Genomic DNA, 17,658 nt, shown 5'->3' with positions numbered 1-17,658 from the left:
GGGACCATACTGGGAGTGTCGGCCTTTATTTGCAGGCTGCCAGTATTAAATAGCACACATAAAGGAGACAATAAATAGGGATTCTATGGGGGGAATAAATAACCAGCGAGGCTCCAGGCAGCGCTCGCAGGGTCCGGCTGTAGGGCCATGGGTACCATCAGGTGATGCCAGTCCAGGATCTGCAGCTTCAATGAGGGCATCATCAATAAATAACAGGTTACAAGGAGATCCCCATCAACAAGGCTCATAAATAGCATAAATAACAGGGTGAGGGGTGCTCTAAAACAAGCACAGGTCAGGATGGATGCGGTGACACAGTCACACTATGGGGCTCCGTGGGAGCTTGGGGTGATGCTCAGCGCCCGGTGCGGGGCAGGACACAGGTACACCCCACAGGCACCTTGATGTAGTCCACCTCGAAGGTGACGAGGCCGGGGCCGGTGGGACGTGGACATGGTTTGCGCCTCAGCACCATCATGGTCTGGTGGATGAGCACCGAGTTGAGTGATGTTGTCTCTCTGCCTGTCTTGACATCCACACAACCGCTGCACAGGCACTCGGCGAACGCCAGCTTGCGTGGGTACCGGTCCTCGTCCTCGTTGATGCTGTGGGGAATGGTGGTGTGGTCAGGGAGGGGATGGGCACCAGGAGGTGTCCACTTGGAGCAGGGGTAGGGGAGGTTCGTTTGGGGACCTGATGCTGATGGTCAAGGGATGCTTGGGGAAGCTGGTGTTGGTGTTCAAGGGGTGTTCAGGGAACCTGATGTGGATGTTTAAGGGATGCTCAGGGACCTTGATGCTGATGTTCAAGGAGGCTGATGCTGATGTTGAAGGGGTGCTCAAGGACCCTGATCCTGATGTTCAAGGGATACTTGGGGACTCTGATGCTGATGTTCAAGGGATGCTCAAGGACCCTGATACTGATGCTCAAGGACCCTGATGCTGATGTTTAAGGGATGTTCAAGGACCCTGATGCTGGTGTTGAAGGGATGCTTGGGGACCTTGATGCTGATGTTGAAGGGGTGCTCAGGGACCCTGATCCTGATGTTCAAGGGATGCTTGGGGACCCTGATGCTGATGGTCAAGGGATGCTCCAGGACCCTGATACTGGTGTTCAAGGGATGCTCCTGCATCCTGATACTGATGTTCAAGTGGTGCTCAAGGACCCTGACACTGGTGTTGAAGGGATGCTCAGGACCCCGATGCACAGCACACTGCTGCGGTTCACTCACCGGTACCTCCACGGGGATATGGATCTCTCATGGTGCTCACTGTGCAGCCCCGTGCGCAGCTGCAGTGTGGGGCACCCGTGCTCCCCATGCCGCCGGTGCCGCCGGTGACCGGGGCTGTCCTGCAGGCGCTCGAGCTGCGGCACCAGTTGCACTGGGACATAGTGGTCCCAGCGCAGGCTGCGGCCCAGCAGGGGTGTGGGGGCTTCACCATCGTGCAGGTCACCGGTGCTGTAACATGGACCGTGTGGATGCGGCACCGGACGGCGCAGGCCATGGCACAGCACCAGGGTCCACAGCAGGGCCAGGGCAGTGAGCCAGCCCTGTGGGAGAGACTGGGTCAGTGTGGGGGACCCCATGTGTGTGTGGGACACCCGTTACCCACACACTGCCCCATGGGGATGTGGGGCAGAGAAGAGATCACACCCCCCCCCCCCCCCCCAGGACCCCCAGGGTGATGGGTTTGGGTGTGCAGAGCATCAGCACTCGTGTGCCTGCACACACATACAGGCAGCATCAGCACATGGGGGTGTGCGCACACATGGTACCCACACATGTGTGTACACCCCCACTGCCAAGGAGCAGCTCACACCTGTGTATGCACATACACACACCTGTACATGGAACCATAGCAACACAGCCTGGGTGGGTTGAAGGGAGATTAAAGCTCCTCCAGCTCCAACCCCTTCCACTGGAGCAGCTGCTCCAAGCCCCTGTGTCCAGCCTGGCCTTGAGCACTGCCAGGGATGGGGCAGCCACAGCTTCTCTGGGCACCCTGTGCCAGCGCCTCAGCACCCTCACAGGGAACAGCTTCTGCCTAAGAGCTCAGCTCAGTCTCCCCTCTCTTGGGCAGGTTCAAGCCATTCCCCTTGGCCTGTCCCTGCATCCCTTGTCCCAAGCCCCTCTCCAGCTTTCCTGCAGCCCCTTTAGGCACTGGAGCTGCTCTCAGGTCTCCCCTTATCTTGCCCAGGCTGCTCCAGCCCAGCTCTCTCAGCCTGGCTCCTATGGGAGCTGCTCCAGCCCTATACATGCATGTACACACACACACACATATACATTTACATATGCACACACAGACACCCTGTGTATACAAACACACAGAGTACCAGCACACGTGTAGTTACACACACACAACACCAGCACACACAAAGATACCTGAACACGTGTAAAACATACATTAGTACCGGTGTGCACGTGTCCATGCAGGATGTACAAGCACACGCATACACATACATGCCACACGCTACCCTTCCATGCACACACAGATGTGTATACACACACACAGATGTGCACACACACACAAACAGTGGTCTCAGCCTGTGTGCTCAGCAGTAACAGCACACATACATGCATGCAGATACACATATGTGCAAACACACATGTTACCAATACACCTGCATGCAACTGAATTACCCTCCCAAGGGCACAGACAACACAGTCAGAAACACTGTTTATCACCATTATATGTGCACAGATGCATACATACAAACACGTGTGTTACCAGCACACCTGCACACAGATGCATACAGTTCTAAGTCAGAACCACATGTATATATCACTGGTGTATGTGCTGGAGCTGTGAGCACCCTGTGCTGGGCAGCCCCTACATGTATAGGGCACTGTGCTCCCTACATACCAACACTGGTCAGCACCACACACGTTTATCACTGTATATACACTATATATATGCACCCGGGGCTGTGCACACCTTACATACAGAGCACTGTACTCCCCATGCATACACATACACACGTGTAAAAGCAACAGCCAACAGCCGATGTACAGGCACACACTTCACATATTGTATTTACACATGCAACAAACCAGAGATCCCTTAACCCATATGTGTGTTTTTACCCCCTACAATACACATATGTGTCCAGACCCACTCCCAGCCCCACATTCCCCCCCTTTAACCCCACCTCATTCCCATTGTTACCATGAGGAGGGCACAGGAACACGGTGATGGATGCTGTAGGGGGGATCCCTTCTGAACCCTTGGGATGCAGGCGGCCGAATGGCAGCACCTCTGCTGCTGCCTCCTTTATATAGGGCTGGGGCAGGTGATGTACACACACCTGGAAACTCCAGCTCCGGAGCTCCTTCCTCCTCCCCATAGGCTGTCATACTTCCTTCTCAATCCCGCGTGTTCCAGCCCGGAAATGGAGTCCCAGCATCCCTAAAATTGGTTGGAGGATGAATGGGAATGGAGGGGGGGGTGTGTGATAAGGCAGGTACAGACCTGTAGGGACAGGGGTGCTGACTGGTTTGGCTGCCTATAAAGGGCATGGAATGATGTGGGAATGCGTGGTATGGGTTGCAAAGGGGCTGGTGGATGGGTACCCAGGGCATCCTGTGCCCATCTGCTCTGGGTACCCATCCACCAGCCCCCCCATCCCTCCCGTGACCCATAGGGCATGATCCCTGTGCCCCAGGCCGTGGCCCCATTGCGTAAGCCCCATAGTGATATCACCATCACGTTCCCAGAGTAGAAGTCCCAAATTGGGCAACACTGGAAAGGGCAGTGGCTTTGATTGCCCCCCCCCCCCCCCCCACACTGATGCTGGCTGGTCCAGCACCATTGTCCTGCTTGATGGCAGGATGATGGTGCTGAGCACAAAGGGGAGGATGCTGTGGGAGCTGGTAAAGCTCAGGCTTTATCCCTATAGCAGTGCAGTACTCCCAGTACAGTGGGATAAACAGTACTGGGAAGCATGTGTGAAAGGTTTACAGGACCAGGCACAGCCACACTTGTCTTTTTTACCAAAAACATGGGATTTGGACCCATTTCAGCAGTGACTTTTAGGGTGCCACATTACCTAAGCAGAGGGGCACAAGGCACACAAGGGGGGACCCCCAAAGTGCTGGATAAACCCAGAGGAATCCCTGGATTACACCAAGTGAAGCACAGCCCACAGAGGGGTTTATTATACCCCTACCATCCAATACCAGTGGGTACTGGTTCCATACTGGGTGCAAGGGCAGAACCTCCCATCACAGCACACAGGGGGTACCCCCAAAAGAGCTCTATAAACCGAGGCACCCCCAAATTACACCAAGTGAAGCCCAGCCCACAGAGCCCCCATCACCATCTAATACCAGTGGGATACTGGTTCCATACTGGGTGCAGGGGCAGAGGACCCAGGGGGTCCAGGGTACGTGGCACCTGCATCAAAGGGACACAGGGCTCCCTCATAAGCAACATAGCAGCAATTCCAGCTCTATGGGGCTGGTGATGGTGGCAGCAGGATCAATGCAACCATAGGGACATCAGGAGACCATGACAAACTACATACCTTGAAACTGGGGGGGAACAGGTCCCTCAAGGCAAGGGAGCAGGATGACAGAGAACAAGGAAATGAAGGAATGGTTATCAAAATACTTTATTTCACGGAAATCCCTCAAAAAAAAAGAAAAAAAAGGGAGGAAATGGGGAAGAAAATAAAAATCCAAGAGGAAAAGGACCCTCTCTGTTAGACAGACATGCCCCCAACACCTGCAGGGCTTCTCCTGAATCAACTAAGACATTCTGCTGCTCAAGATAAAGGACAGGTCATTTTCCCAATGAGACTTTAGTCAAGAATATATATATAACTTTTGTTCCTGGAGGGGAAGGGCAGGGAGGAGGTGATGTTGCCAGCAGTTCACAGCAGTTTTCAGCTCTCTCATTACACAGTATATAGAACTGCATTGCTGAAGACACTCAACACACAGCAGGGCTAACTAGGAGAATACAACTCAAGGCTAGCAGAGAGGAGAGAGGGCAGAGAGAACCAGAGGAGACAGTGAGAGCATCCAACGTGGGGGGAGCCTGGAGTCCTCTGTGCATAATTTACATGGGGCAGATCCTGGAGCAGGCGTCTCTCGGTTGACAAACTTCAATCTGGTTTTGGGGTATTTTGTGTGGGTTTGGTTGGTTTTCTCGCTAAAAAGAACGCAGCCAAAATAAAGACAGAACTGCAAAATCCCAACGTGGCTGCTTTGACACTCGTTATAAAAAGGATCAACAGTCACCAGGGCAATTCCCACTATACTTTCCCTGGGATTTTGGCCCTCTTGCGAGCGATGGCATCTTCCACTGCCTTGAGCTGCTTCAGGAGCTCTTCCCGTCGGGATAGGGTGCTGGATTTGCCTGCTTTGGCACCCAGAGGGCCTGGCTCTGAGGCTTTGCCTGGTACACTTGTGACTTTGCTGGAGCTCTTGGACTGAGGTGAGAGCTGGCGCTTCCTGGAAGAGATTGGAGAGCGTGGTGAGTACATCACACTGGATACAAACCCCATTGCCACCTGCTCCAGTGGGAAGCATCACTCTAAGTGCCCATGGAAGGAAACAGGGGTTGGAAAACTGGCTGGAACAGTAAAAGATCAGTCTTTCCAAGGGGATCCTGAGATTTAAACCCAGCTTGTGGCTGTTGTGAGCAGCTCACTGGGGTTTTGCACACACAAAGGAGCTTGCAGGGACACAAGGGAAGAGGGGAATGCAGCACAGGGTAAGTGCAGAGCAGCACTGGAGCATCCCCATGGTGTCAAATCCCAACAGCTCCTGCCCTAGAGTGGATGGGGCAGTTGTAGGGAGCACCCAGAGATGCACTCTGGGGCTGTGAGATGGGGCTGAGCCCATGTGGGGAGGACGGGAGCCACCAGTCCCTGCCACCGGCAGCAGTGGCTCTTCCTGGATTGGGTCATGACTGGGTTGGAGGCAATTGGCCTGTGGATTTTCCCACCATAGGCCACTATTTCCCCTCATTGCTATAGGGGAAGGAGGGTGATGGGACCAGGAAGCACGAGCCTGCTGGGGTTTGGCAGTGCCACCAGCTTGGTGACACACTGAGAGCACAGTGTGAGCCTTGGCTGGCTCCAATGACTTGGACCATTCAGGAAAGCATCACTACTGCTGCCAGATGTGAGTGGTGAGAGTCACCATCCCCTGTTCATGTCACCCTTTCATTTTACACTTAAGTGTGGCTGTGCAAGCACAACCCAAACAGCCCCAAGCAGAAACAAAGCACAGACCAACCCTTGGGCTACCCTAGAGCACACCAATGTGTCCCTAACTACCTTGTGTCTGGCAAAGGGAACACCAAACCCACCACACAACACTGCCAACCCAACAGCAGTAGGTAAATGAGGATCAAGAACAATGGATGTGGCCAACACCACGGTCTGGTAAGGCTGAGGTTTCTCTACACTGCTATAAAACAGGACCTCATGTCCTGAAGGAGGACAGGGCTGTGGTAACCAGGGACAGGTTTTGATTTGGGAAGGCTCTGATACACAGAAATTGAGGCTCACTTGTGCCCCAGGCTGGGGACAGGGGCATGAGGCAGGGCTGCATCCCTTGGCTCACAGATCCATGGGGAGATGACACTAGAGACATGCAAAGCACTACTTGGGTATGGGCAAGGAGGACCAAGGAAGCTTTAGGTGTGCCACAGAGGGTGCTCCACAACCCTTCAGCCAAAGGGCTCTGAGTGCAGCACAGCCCAAAGTCCCTGGAGCCACTCACCCAGTTTTGCAAAGGGATATTCCCAGCAGTGGGTGCAGGAGGTGGACACCCATCACTGGAGGGAATGGGAAGGCCCAAAGCCAGGGCCAGTCACCAGCCAGTCTGAAGCAGGGGCCACAATTGACCATCTCAGAGTTAGCAGCTGAGGTTCTGCCAGGCTATGGAAGAGTGGGAATCAGGCACCTGAGTGATGTGCCACAGGAAGAGTGGCAGCAGGAGGATAGGGTTGTACTTCCTTCCTCATTAGCACAACACAGTGCTAGTGAGAGGCAGAGGCACTGGCATGACTGAGCCTGCAGCTTACCCAGTTGGCTCCTCTTGCTGGGACTGACCTCAAGAAAACCCCCAGGCTCCTGCTCATTTCTGAGCTGGAACAGTTAGCCAGTGGCTTCCACTGAACCCCTGGGCATCTCTGGCTCCCACCCAGGGAGCCTGGTGTCCTTCCTCTTGGTGTGCCTCCATGGCAACTGGAAACTATGGCCAGAGAGCCTCAGAACTGCTTGAGAGGAGGGGCTGAGCTGCTGGATAAGCCTGACCCATGAGAACAAGAGGGCACTGACCTGTCAGCCTGTGCAGGAGAAGGTTTCGTGTTCTGGCCTCTCTGTCGTTCTTGCTTGGGTGAAGAGAGTCTTCCAGTTGCCTTCCTGTCCCGAGAGCCTATTGGGAAAGGTTGAGAGGTTCCCACTCACCACCAAGGTACAGCTCACTACCCAGCCTACTGCACCACCTCACACTGTACAGATGCTCTCTTCAGACTTACCAGCCCATGCCAACAACAGGCCAAGTCCAGCAGCAGCTGGAAAACACACCTACCATCGTGCACCCCATCTCCAGGGGAAGCAGGTAAGCTAGCCAAGGCTGTGCCCCATGGTCAGCTGTACAAAACAGCACCTGCAGGGAGCCACGCTGTCCTCTCCTCACCCTCTGGCTGCTGAAACAAAGCTGCTCCACGGTGCTTTTAGGCCATGCTTTGCTCTTAAACCTGCGGGGCAGGGCTGGCCCTTGCAGGCAGAGTCAGGGCTCCATTATCCAGTTTGTGCACAACGGGCACTGTGGCACCTGAGCTGGCTCCAGGCTGGCCAGGTAACAGGGTGTATTGGCTTAAAGAGTGATGGGTGACTGAGCTCTGCTGCTTTTGAAGCCAGCAAACCCACAGGCAGCGTCATCTGTGTGTGCTCAGCACAGACTGAGCCATCAATGCTCTGCCCAAATAGGCTCAGCAGTGATGGGAAGCACAACAGAGTCCTGCAGCAGCATTACCCAGCTTTGCTGCAGTGGGTTTCCCAGCCCCTGCTATTCCAGTGCACAAAGAGGCAACCACTGGAAGGCAGCCCAATGCCTGCAGTGTTGTCCATGAGTCCCAGGGATGAGGTGAACAACACACCCTGCTATACTGCACCGGGACAGTGATGCTGGTGGCTGCTAACCTTGCACTCAGTAGCACTCCAGAAAGGAAAGGGGCTCAGTTCCCTGTTGCAGCAGCAGCCACCTGTGTGTGCTTGGACAGCCCTCTGCTCCTACAGACTGACACTGTGAGAAAGCCACAGACACTGCAGATCTGATCACAGCACAGTGACAGACCAGGGAAGCGAGACTCAGGCACAACACCCTTTGCTGGGACACCAGTGCAAGCTGCATGCTGGAGTGTCTCTCTTGCTCAGTCCCAGTTCAGTCCAAGGGTACATTCGCCACTGGGAGGTGAGGCTGAGCTGCCTTCCAGGCTTGTGTCCCACTTGCTACTGCTTAGAGTGGTTTTGTAACACACAGACAGCAAATAAAACTGTATAATTACATCTACACCTATGCATCTATAAAATCAGCACAGTTTGCTAGGTCGGCCCCTTCATTTGTCTGCAGCTCAGCAGTAGTTGTGAACTAGAACCCAGTGAACTTAAACCTCACCCAGTCCCTTCCATGCTCCCTTTGCAGAGTTGAATGCAACCAGGCTATTAGCACAGAAGTTTTTTCTGGCTGGTACCCAGAGTCAACAAGATACACCTACAGCCGAGACAACAGGGAAAACAACATCACGTGCCAATGCTGGCTTGTACGTCAACACCAGGCTGACAACTCCCCCCCCCCTTTGGTGTTCAGCAGTGACAGCAAAGGCTGGAGTGTGGCATTTAGGTTCCTCTTGACATGGTTCACTAGCTCAGTTTTCCAAGGTGCTCATTCTGCTGCTGACGATTCAGACCCAGGAGAACACCTGGAAAGCCCATGTCTTTCTAAACATACAGGGCAGATCAGGTTGTGTCACACACAGGTGGGGAAATCACCTCATTTCACAGTACAGGTGATAGAGCCAATTACTGCATCCATCCTGGAACCTTGGCAGCCTCTGCTCCCTTTCTAAGCACTACCACAAACCTTTGTATCAGGAAGACTGAGAGGCGCAGAAAATTGTGGGATACAGCAAGGGAAAACCCTCTGACTTCCCCAGCCATATCCAGTGATGTTACTAGAGAACAGGAGGCTGCTGTGGAATGGATGCATTCAGTTACAGCAGAGATGAGCACATTGTGTCTTCAAAGTGAGGGCTTTCTTGGGTTTTTTCTTCCTCTGCAGTGGACTTACACAGACACAGTGGAGCCAAGGCACTCTCAATGTGCATCACAAGAAGCTAGGCAAGGCCGGGTTTGGCTGCCCAGGGCTGACCTCACCTCGCTTACTTCACAAACCAGTGTCTCACCTGCACGGTGTTTTCACAGCAGGACAGCAAATACACCCGTGTTATCTGGTGGCAATCGCACACTCTGAGGTTTTGGAAGGACACATGCCTGCAATTAACCTCTCCAGAGCATGGGCTCTTGCAGCACAGACTTTCACGGGTCATTTGTCGCATGAGCACTGCCTGGAGCGGTGGAGCAGGAGCCCAGCCAGGCCAGGAGCCCCTGGGATGTCTCACCTCTGTCAGGCGACAGGTTCACCCGTTTGGCTGGAGGAGAGCTCGGCCTGTCTTTGTCCGTTGGTTCATATCTCTTCCTGCTTCCTTTGTCAGCTGCCTGAAATGGAATTAAAACAGACAATGGAGCTGACCAGCTACTTCCCTCTGGGGAGGGAAACAGGCAGAGGTATCTGCTGTGATGGGTGCCCATGGTGTACTCACTGGCTCACGCAAGTGTGTTTCCTATTAAACATTTTGTGCATACCAGCCCCAGCCATCATTGGCACCATGTAATTCCCCTACCACCATAAGCAAATAAGCAACATTCTCTGGCACAGGAGCTATTTTCATAATGGTAATTAAAATATCATCATTTTGGAGAGTTTTCTTTCTTCCAGCAGCTCCCAGGATAGCAAATGTCAAGGAAGCACGTGGAGCTGTGCCTTCTTCTAGGATCCAACCCTGCCAGGCAGCAGTTATGTGTCATGGCACACTCCTCCCTATGGAGCATGCTTCACAGACTTGATAAACGCACCCCACGTCATAGCACAGGGAAGTAGAGAAAACTGCAGCCTTAGACTGCAACGGGGAATTTGGACTGTCAGAAAAACAACATTAATGCTTCAACACCAGGAACCTACCCATGTGACTGAGGCCAACACCCTGCCCCAGCACAAAACCCCGAGAGGCCAAACTCTCCCATAAGATCTGGATTGCAATCTCAGCCAAAGGCACTGATATGGGGCATCAGGCTCAGTTGTAGGGGGGAAAGAACCAGGCTTCCTGCAGAAAATGTGTGGAACCCACAGAGGAGAGGTAACTGCCACTTTTACCTCCTGACTCAGTTAATGACTTGTCAGCAGCTCACTCTGGAGCAGGCAGTGGGAGGAGAGCTGGCTGGGAAGCGTGCAGGAAGCATGCTTTCAGCAGGCACATGTGGGACTGCACCACGCATGGCTTTGCCTTGGTGCTCCGGCTGCAGCCTTCAGGAAAGTGGGTAAGAGCCCTTGAAGCTGCAGCAGGAATGTGCCCCAGGGGAGCCGCCAACACAGTCCCAAACTGAAGCCACCACAGGGTGTGTGCTGCCAGACTGGTTCTGTCTGCCGCCCTTCAATCCCAGCTGCAGACCTACCCGGCTGAGCTCATCCCGACAGCACGGAGCCTGGAGCATCAACCCTGCCAGCCCTGAGCCCCAGCATCCATCCCATCCGCTCCCTGGATCCCTGTGTGGAGGGATTCGCAGCCATCCCACCTCTCACCTTATTCAAGAGAGTCAGTTTGATCTCTTTGTGAGCGCTGAAGCCCCCCTGTTGAGACTGGGGGGCTGATGGCTGCTGGGTCTGGGGGAGCTGCTGCAATTTGCCCCCCTGGTTGGGCTTGGCTGACTTCAGGAGCTGACCAGGCACATCCCGTTTCCGCTTCTCCTCTTTAGTGCTATCTTCCTTTTTTGACTTTCCTGTTGAAACCAGAGAGCAAACATAGTGACTTGTGACTGGTTTCCTTTTGCCTGACCTCCCTTAGGAGGGCAGGGCAAGAGGACGCTGCTCCAGGGACTAAAAAAGCCCACACCAGTTAGCACACCATGTGGCCCCAAGGTTAACAGATTCAGGAAACCAGAATTTCCACAGAGAGGACACTTAAAAAGACAAACAACAAAAGGCTCTTGCTGCCAACTCTGCTACAGTCTGAAAAGAACAGAGGAGGAGCAACAGGGTATTGGTATTACCCAGAAGATTTAGCATCACCTTGCAAGGGTGAAAGAGAAGGTAAGAAAGAGAGCATCAGGCAGAACAACCAGGCAGGAAAAGAGCAACTTTACAGCTAGAGACATGTGGATGGAAGGATGAAAATGTGTATGTGCTCCAAAGCCTCCCTATTCCAAGGCCTTACCCTCCTTACGTGAAGCCTCTGGGCCCCTTACTCTATGCCAGCCACAAAAGTTGGCCTCTGCTCAACAATCCTCTCAGCGCCCATAGTATCCCAAAGGAAACCGTATGCAGATCTCTGCTCCCCTCCCTTCTTTTCCCACCCAGGACCGCTCACATAACAAACCCCCAAACCAGGAACCTCTACCTTTCCTCTGCTGTGCTGGGGTTGGGGATCGAGAGCTGGCTGAGGAAACAGGACTGGCCAAGTCTGCATACATGTCTTCGGAGTCGGCGCTGCGTGCAGAGCTGCTGCTGGAGGAGGCACTAGAGACAGAAGAAACGCTGCTCACACTCAGGGACCTGGAAAAAGCCAACAGCCTGTTACAGTCATGAATGCAACAAGAACCAGGCAGGGATGAGGTAGACACCTTTGTCTCAAGTGCCTTGCATTGCTAGGATGTCAGCTGCTAAGGCAGGCAGTGATCAGGGAGAGATGAAGGCTGTGCCTCCTGGGGTGCTGACATTATGAGAAATGCCAGATGTGTTCGATGCAAGCCTAGGAAGTACTGTTTATTTATAAACAGGATTAAGGCAATATATAAACAGGTCACTGTTTCCTCAAGTAAACAAAAAGTGAAAGCAGGGTGTGCAGTGTTAGGTACAGGTCAGTGTTATGGCTCAGGTCAAGGGTTCTCTGGTAATGTTATTGTTGTTTGGATCACAATTATTCATGGAGGCTTTAAAAGCCCTGGAATCCTACAGCCCACAGCTCCTGCCCAGCTCCCCAGGGTGCTGGAGAGCCCAGCTGCCTGTTTTGAGGATGCACATAAAGTCATAACTGATAATGACAGGAGAGATGCTTTTAAGACTGCTATCTTCTAATAGTGTGTATAAGATGGCTATCTTATAGATTCACAACATTGTGCCAGACAGCTATTATATTAATGAAGAATTTCTATTTAGAAATGTAACAGACAAAAATACAGGGCTATGCATCAGACAGACTTCCCTTCAGGGGCACACCACCACCACAGCTTTGCTACATTGAAGTGACTCCAACAATCCCAGCTACCTGGGGCTGCCACCATTGCGCGGGACCAGGCATATTTTAAGTACATGAATATTCAGGCAGCCTCTCCAGCAGGTTCTGCAGGCCACACCGACTTTTGTGCTCCAGACAGCCCTAACAGCAGGATCCGACCTCATTCGCTGGAGCTGGCTTGGAAATGACTGAATGGGCTGCAGCAGCTTCAGCATGGATAGGTCTGGAAGGAGCTGCAAAGTCTCTACCTGCTAGCATCATGACAGACAGCAGCAGCCTTCCAGAACCCAAAGGGGCTGAAGGAACTTGGAGAGGGGCTTGGGACAAGGGTCTGTAGGGACAGACCAAGGGGAATGGCTTGAACCTGCCCAAGAGAGGGGAGACTGAGCTGAGCTCTTAGGCAGAAGCTGTTCCCTGTGAGGGTGCTGAGGCGCTGGCACAGGGTGCCCAGAGAAGCTGTAGCTGCCCCATCCCTGGCAGTGCTCAAGGCCAGGTTGGACACAGGGGCTTGGAGCAGCTGCTCCAGTGGAAGGGGTCCCTGCCCATGGCAGGGGTTGGAGCTGGAGGAGTTTTAAGGTCCCTTCCAACCCAAACCACTCAACCATCGAAATATTCCATGACTGTTGCAATGGCAACTGGATGAGCCAGAAACTCCTTCTCCAGGACAGCTCCTGGCTATGAGGTTGTGACTGCAAATCTGGTTTGGGCATACACTATTTCCCCCTTTCTCACACACCTGAGAACGCAGCAAGCACAGCCCCAGTGCCACACAAAGAACACCTGCAGTGAGTTTTGCCATCTTCTCCTCTCAAGCCCAGCACAGTGCAGAGCCAGCGTGCCCGACTGCTCTCTGAACCTCTTGCATCACTCCTGCCTGATCTGATGAACGTGACAAGCATGTAGTAAACAAGTTTGTATTTCCGTAAAATAACACGGATGTTAAAGCTTGGAGTCTCACAGAGTTCAGATATGTGAATTACCGCTGGTCACAGCCATAGTCCTGCTTAATCCACTAGTTTTACACTACAGCTCTACTGTGTCACAGGGAAGTGTTGTGTTTCAAGGCTGCCTGTGAGGTTTCAGGGATTTCTGTGTGTGAACAGATGCAAACCAGATGAATGAAGGACTTGAAAGAGGTTTATTTCATCACTCTTTACTGGAGGGAGTTAGCTGTTTACAAATCCCACAGACTAACAGCCATGTAACTATTCACTTGGGGCTAAACACAAATGGAACTGGCCATGCAACTTTGCCAGCAAAGTAAAAATATCATTAGCTGGGCCTCTTAGGTATTTTCTGACTTACCTCTTCTGACAGGCCAAGCATCTTCCCTAAGGACATTCCGTAACCAGAAGTAGCAGAGGTTTAGAAGAGCAAAGCTCCATAGCCTGAAACTGTTAACTGCTAAGTAAATTAGGATGTGAGATCAACCCTGGCCATAAGGAGATATTTTGTTTATAATTTAAGTAAAAAACAAATAATGGACAGCTTGGTACACATGGTAGATTATTTCCTTGAATAAGGTGCAAGGACACTACCAATGTCATACTACTGCCATGATTCAGGACTTTGGATTTGTAACACCACACAAACAACCTTGTTTCACATCCTATTTACCTACAGCTTCTGATACTTGAAGCTACTGAGAGCTTTTGCTGTGAAAACCACAACAGTGAACAACAGTTATAATCTCCTCCTACTTCAACAAAGGTTGTGAAGGATCAAGGCTGTACCTGGACTTCCTGGACCCAGACGGAGAGTGGGAGACTGAGGCAGATGATGATCTGGAATGAGATCTGGAGAGAGACCGAGACAAGGACCTAGACCGGGAACTGGAACCGCTGTAGCTGCTGGCACTGCCACTGATGCTGCCGCTGATGGTCCGCCTGCAAGACAGCAAACAGCATCCTCAGCTTGCTGTGCTGTTGTGAAACAGTGTTGGGAGGAAGTGCTGAGGGGCAGTTTGAACATGGTGCTGTAGTCCTGTACTACACATGAGATCCATGCTTTGGATGTGTAATTGTTTCAGATGTTCTTCTCAACCTTGTGTTTCCAGTCCTGAGGAAGCATCTGTTTTCTGAACAGCAGGTGTTTTATGCAACACTGGATAATGCTAATGAAAGCCAAGCACAGAATGAGCTCAAGTAACTTAATCCTTTACTGATACCAGGAGCAAATGCTTCCTACTGGGAGAAATTGATAACTGGAACTACACAGTGGTACTACCTTGTACTTCAGGCTTTACAAATAATCATACCCATTTTTTGTGACTAACACACCAGTACTAACATAAACAGAGCTGTAGTCATTTGCACGGCAGGCAGATTAGGGGACACTGGAGTTTGTGGGGGTATAAGCATGGAAAAACACAAAATCCCAAACTCCAAGACTGGAATAAAGATATTCAAGATTATTATTAACCAGTTAAAGTGAAATGGGAACTAAAACTGATGGAATTTCTAGAGAAAATAATTTGTCGTGATCTGTTTTCACTGATGGACACATAACTGCTCAGATGCCAGGCCTTTTCTTTGGCTACTGGGAAGAAATGGGAGATGTAATCCCACACAAAATGAAGAAATGCTTCTGAAAACCTTAGTGGAAACCATACATCCAGCCATCTTCAAAGCACACTGACAAAGACCATCATTCATGATGGAAACCTCCATTCTACATAAAGCATATATGCCTTACTGCAGAAATAAAGCATTATCAGTCTCCTTGTGTGCCCATAAACCAGGCATTTGTAATATATACACTTTTTATGCACTGAACCTCTGGTTCCATAGACTAGACTCACAGACACCATCCAAATACAGTACAATGGATTAAGGCTAATAAGCATATTTAAATACAGACAAATGCTCTTGCTTGAAACCATCAGAAGCCTCTAATTTCAAACGCAAAGGGAGAAGAAAGGCAAAAAAACACTTAAGAGGACAGACAGAACAGGACACTTGAAACATTCAAAACAGTCACATGGGATGAAGCTAGGAAGAGAAAGCAGAGACAGCAAGTTCTCTAGGGGGGACAGGGAAAGTAGTGGAGTTTTCTGTCCTTTCCTCCAATAGTTCTACTGAGTGATGATGAACCAGCTCCCAGTACCACAAAAATACTCCCTGCACACTGGCAAACATTAAGTAAATGGTCCCAACCCCTTGCTGCAGAGCTCATCACTCCAACACATCAGTTCTGCTCTCTGGACCAAACGCACCTCTCCTTCAGTGCTGCATGGACTCGGCTACCAGCGGCTGTGAAATATGCCTTTTTTTGCACTGCAGACCCTGCTTTTTGACATGTTTAATGTATTCCACCTACTTCATCCCTCAACCAGCCTTCAGAGGCAAGAGTCACTCACTGTGGCTAGTCACTAGCATCACCCCCAATTCCTTCCCTCTTTCTTTGTTTCCTTCCTGCCCCAGGAAACAGATTTCTCCTCTAATACTGAAAAGCCCTTGTAGTCAGGACACCTGAGAGAACCCCAGGATTTGCTGTATCTGCCTGGAGATCAAGCCTCACTCCACCCCACAGCTTTCTTACCTCCTGGGTGGAGTCCTGGTCTGACGTTCCTTCCTTCTTGCCTCTCTATTATCCCCGGGTTTGGCTGGCTCAGGTGCAGCTGTTGTAAGTTTAGTGAGTGGCTGAAGGACTGGAAGGGCAGCTAGTTTCTTCACAGATTTTTCACTACAAAAGGGACATTTTCATGATTTTGTCATCAAAATTGGTAGGTACAGACCACAGATGTTCTCAAAAAGCAATGAAATGCACTCGTGTTCGTTGATGACTGAATGATATACAGGTTACTGTAGCTACAGACACTTGCTGTATCACCAGACCACACTCAATGCAGATTCTCCTAAAGGGTTCCATTTCCTACATTCTAAATCAAGTCACCTTTTCAGACATAAGTTACTTTACAACAGCCAGTTTTGGAAACATTTGACTTGTAAATTAACTACTGAAGTAGACAGTGTGGAATCACTGTTTCTTACCTGACTCTGTGCATTTTTATCCAAAACACATACACCTACTTAAAATCTGCCAGTCAGGTTTCAGAATCAAACACACAGAGACTATGCAGAAATCCTATTTTTCACTCTCTCACAAAGATCAGGGTGCAAAAGAGCCTGTGGATCCCATAGGACCCATCCTTGGCTTGTGTTTCCCTGTGGAATGCTTGATGGGTAACACCACTGCAGAGGACCGTTTTGAGACTTTATCTACCCTCCACTATGTGAGCTGTGCTTTGGCTCTTTAGCACTGCTCAATTCTGGACTCGGAGCACTCCAATCTCTGCTCTAATAGCTGGTTACTCCTCAACATCCCCAGCACTGATGTCACACCTAGTATTAAGTGGGGAGGCGGCAGTCGTCTGCATACAAAAATAGAGACTGTTAATTCCTCCTCTTGTGCTTAAGAGTATCTGTATTTATTCCCTGCAGAACACAGGATTAAGCACATGCAGTGTTATGCAGTGAAAACAATCCCCATACTAGTGCAGGTTGGCTGGTATCGTGTGTCACCAAACCAGCACTGCAATATGCACCAGAAGGGTGTAAAGACATCGCTGCAGGCAGAGAGCATGTCCTGAAAGGGTTGAACCCTCTGAATTGAGAAGGAAGAAACAACAAAGGAAGGTCAATTAGGTATAAGAAGTGTGGCAAAGGGGATTGTCCCGTATTCTGGAGAACTCAGGGGCATTCCCATGGTGTAATCTATTTGCAGGTCACCTTGAAAGAGGTGACATCACTATGGTGTTGTGTCACCGCCAACGTATCCATAATTTACTATGTATTACAGGAGTTTGTGAAATAACAGCTTCAAGTATTTAAAAGAGCAGAAGTGCTGGGGTAATCTGCCAAAAACAGTTTCACCCCTACAGTACTGCTTTAATTTGTCATCAATGTGACAAATGTCAAAGTAGATGAGGCTGAACCATTTTTTTATTCCAAGGCTGTACATTAACTAAAGCCACAGTAGAGGAATGAATTGAACTTTCTTATAGCTCCTGTGTAAACATATCTGTGAACACAGAATGTTTGAATAATAAACCATGCATGTGTTTAAACACTCACGTATATATATAATACTTAAGGTTACTTGTACAATTGCATTTAATAAAGTAAAAGTG

At 50.8% G+C, this 17,658-nt stretch overlaps 2 protein-coding genes across 7 annotated transcripts in view; both read right to left on the bottom strand.

Moving 5' to 3' along the window:
* Positions 1–18: 18 nt before the first annotated feature.
* IL17C (interleukin 17C) lies at positions 19–3,296 on the bottom strand. Of its 3 annotated transcripts, XM_034072940.1 has the most exons (4): positions 3,168–3,296; positions 1,232–1,551; positions 401–605; positions 19–185 (listed from the first exon to the last, which is right to left on the bottom strand). In XM_034072940.1, the coding sequence occupies exons 1-4, from the start codon at positions 3,168–3,170 to the stop codon at positions 84–86; spliced, it is 630 nt and encodes a 209-aa protein (XP_033928831.1). In that variant the 5' UTR covers positions 3,171–3,296; the 3' UTR covers positions 19–83. The 3 variants fall into 3 exon arrangements, with proteins under 3 accessions (XP_033928831.1, XP_033928830.1, XP_033928832.1); XM_034072939.1 differs by lacking the exon at positions 3,168–3,296 and having other exon boundaries at positions 1,232–1,623; XM_034072941.1 differs by lacking the exon at positions 3,168–3,296 and having other exon boundaries at positions 19–605; positions 1,232–1,623.
* Positions 3,297–4,592: 1,296 nt separating this feature from the next.
* The window catches only part of ZC3H18 (zinc finger CCCH-type containing 18), a 48,391-nt gene continuing 35,325 nt past the window's right edge, over positions 4,593–17,658 (bottom strand). For all 4 annotated transcript variants that reach the window (XM_034072864.1, XM_034072865.1, XM_034072866.1 and 1 more), the window contains 7 exons: positions 16,068–16,211; positions 14,261–14,413; positions 11,691–11,845; positions 10,877–11,073; positions 9,639–9,735; positions 7,294–7,390; positions 4,593–5,455 (listed from right to left, as the gene is read on the bottom strand). In XM_034072864.1, the coding sequence (XP_033928755.1) occupies positions 5,257–5,455; positions 7,294–7,390; positions 9,639–9,735; positions 10,877–11,073; positions 11,691–11,845; positions 14,261–14,413; positions 16,068–16,211 (1,042 nt within the window). In that variant the 3' untranslated portion in view covers positions 4,593–5,256. The remainder of the gene's footprint in view (positions 5,456–7,293; positions 7,391–9,638; positions 9,736–10,876; positions 11,074–11,690; positions 11,846–14,260; positions 14,414–16,067; positions 16,212–17,658) is intronic.

This window comes from Melopsittacus undulatus, chromosome Z (genome assembly GCF_012275295.1).
Source record: "Melopsittacus undulatus isolate bMelUnd1 chromosome Z, bMelUnd1.mat.Z, whole genome shotgun sequence".
NCBI lineage: Eukaryota > Metazoa > Chordata > Aves > Psittaciformes > Psittaculidae > Melopsittacus > Melopsittacus undulatus.
Note: the sequence above shows the minus strand (reverse complement) of the source record. Positions and strands in the feature narration are given on the sequence as shown.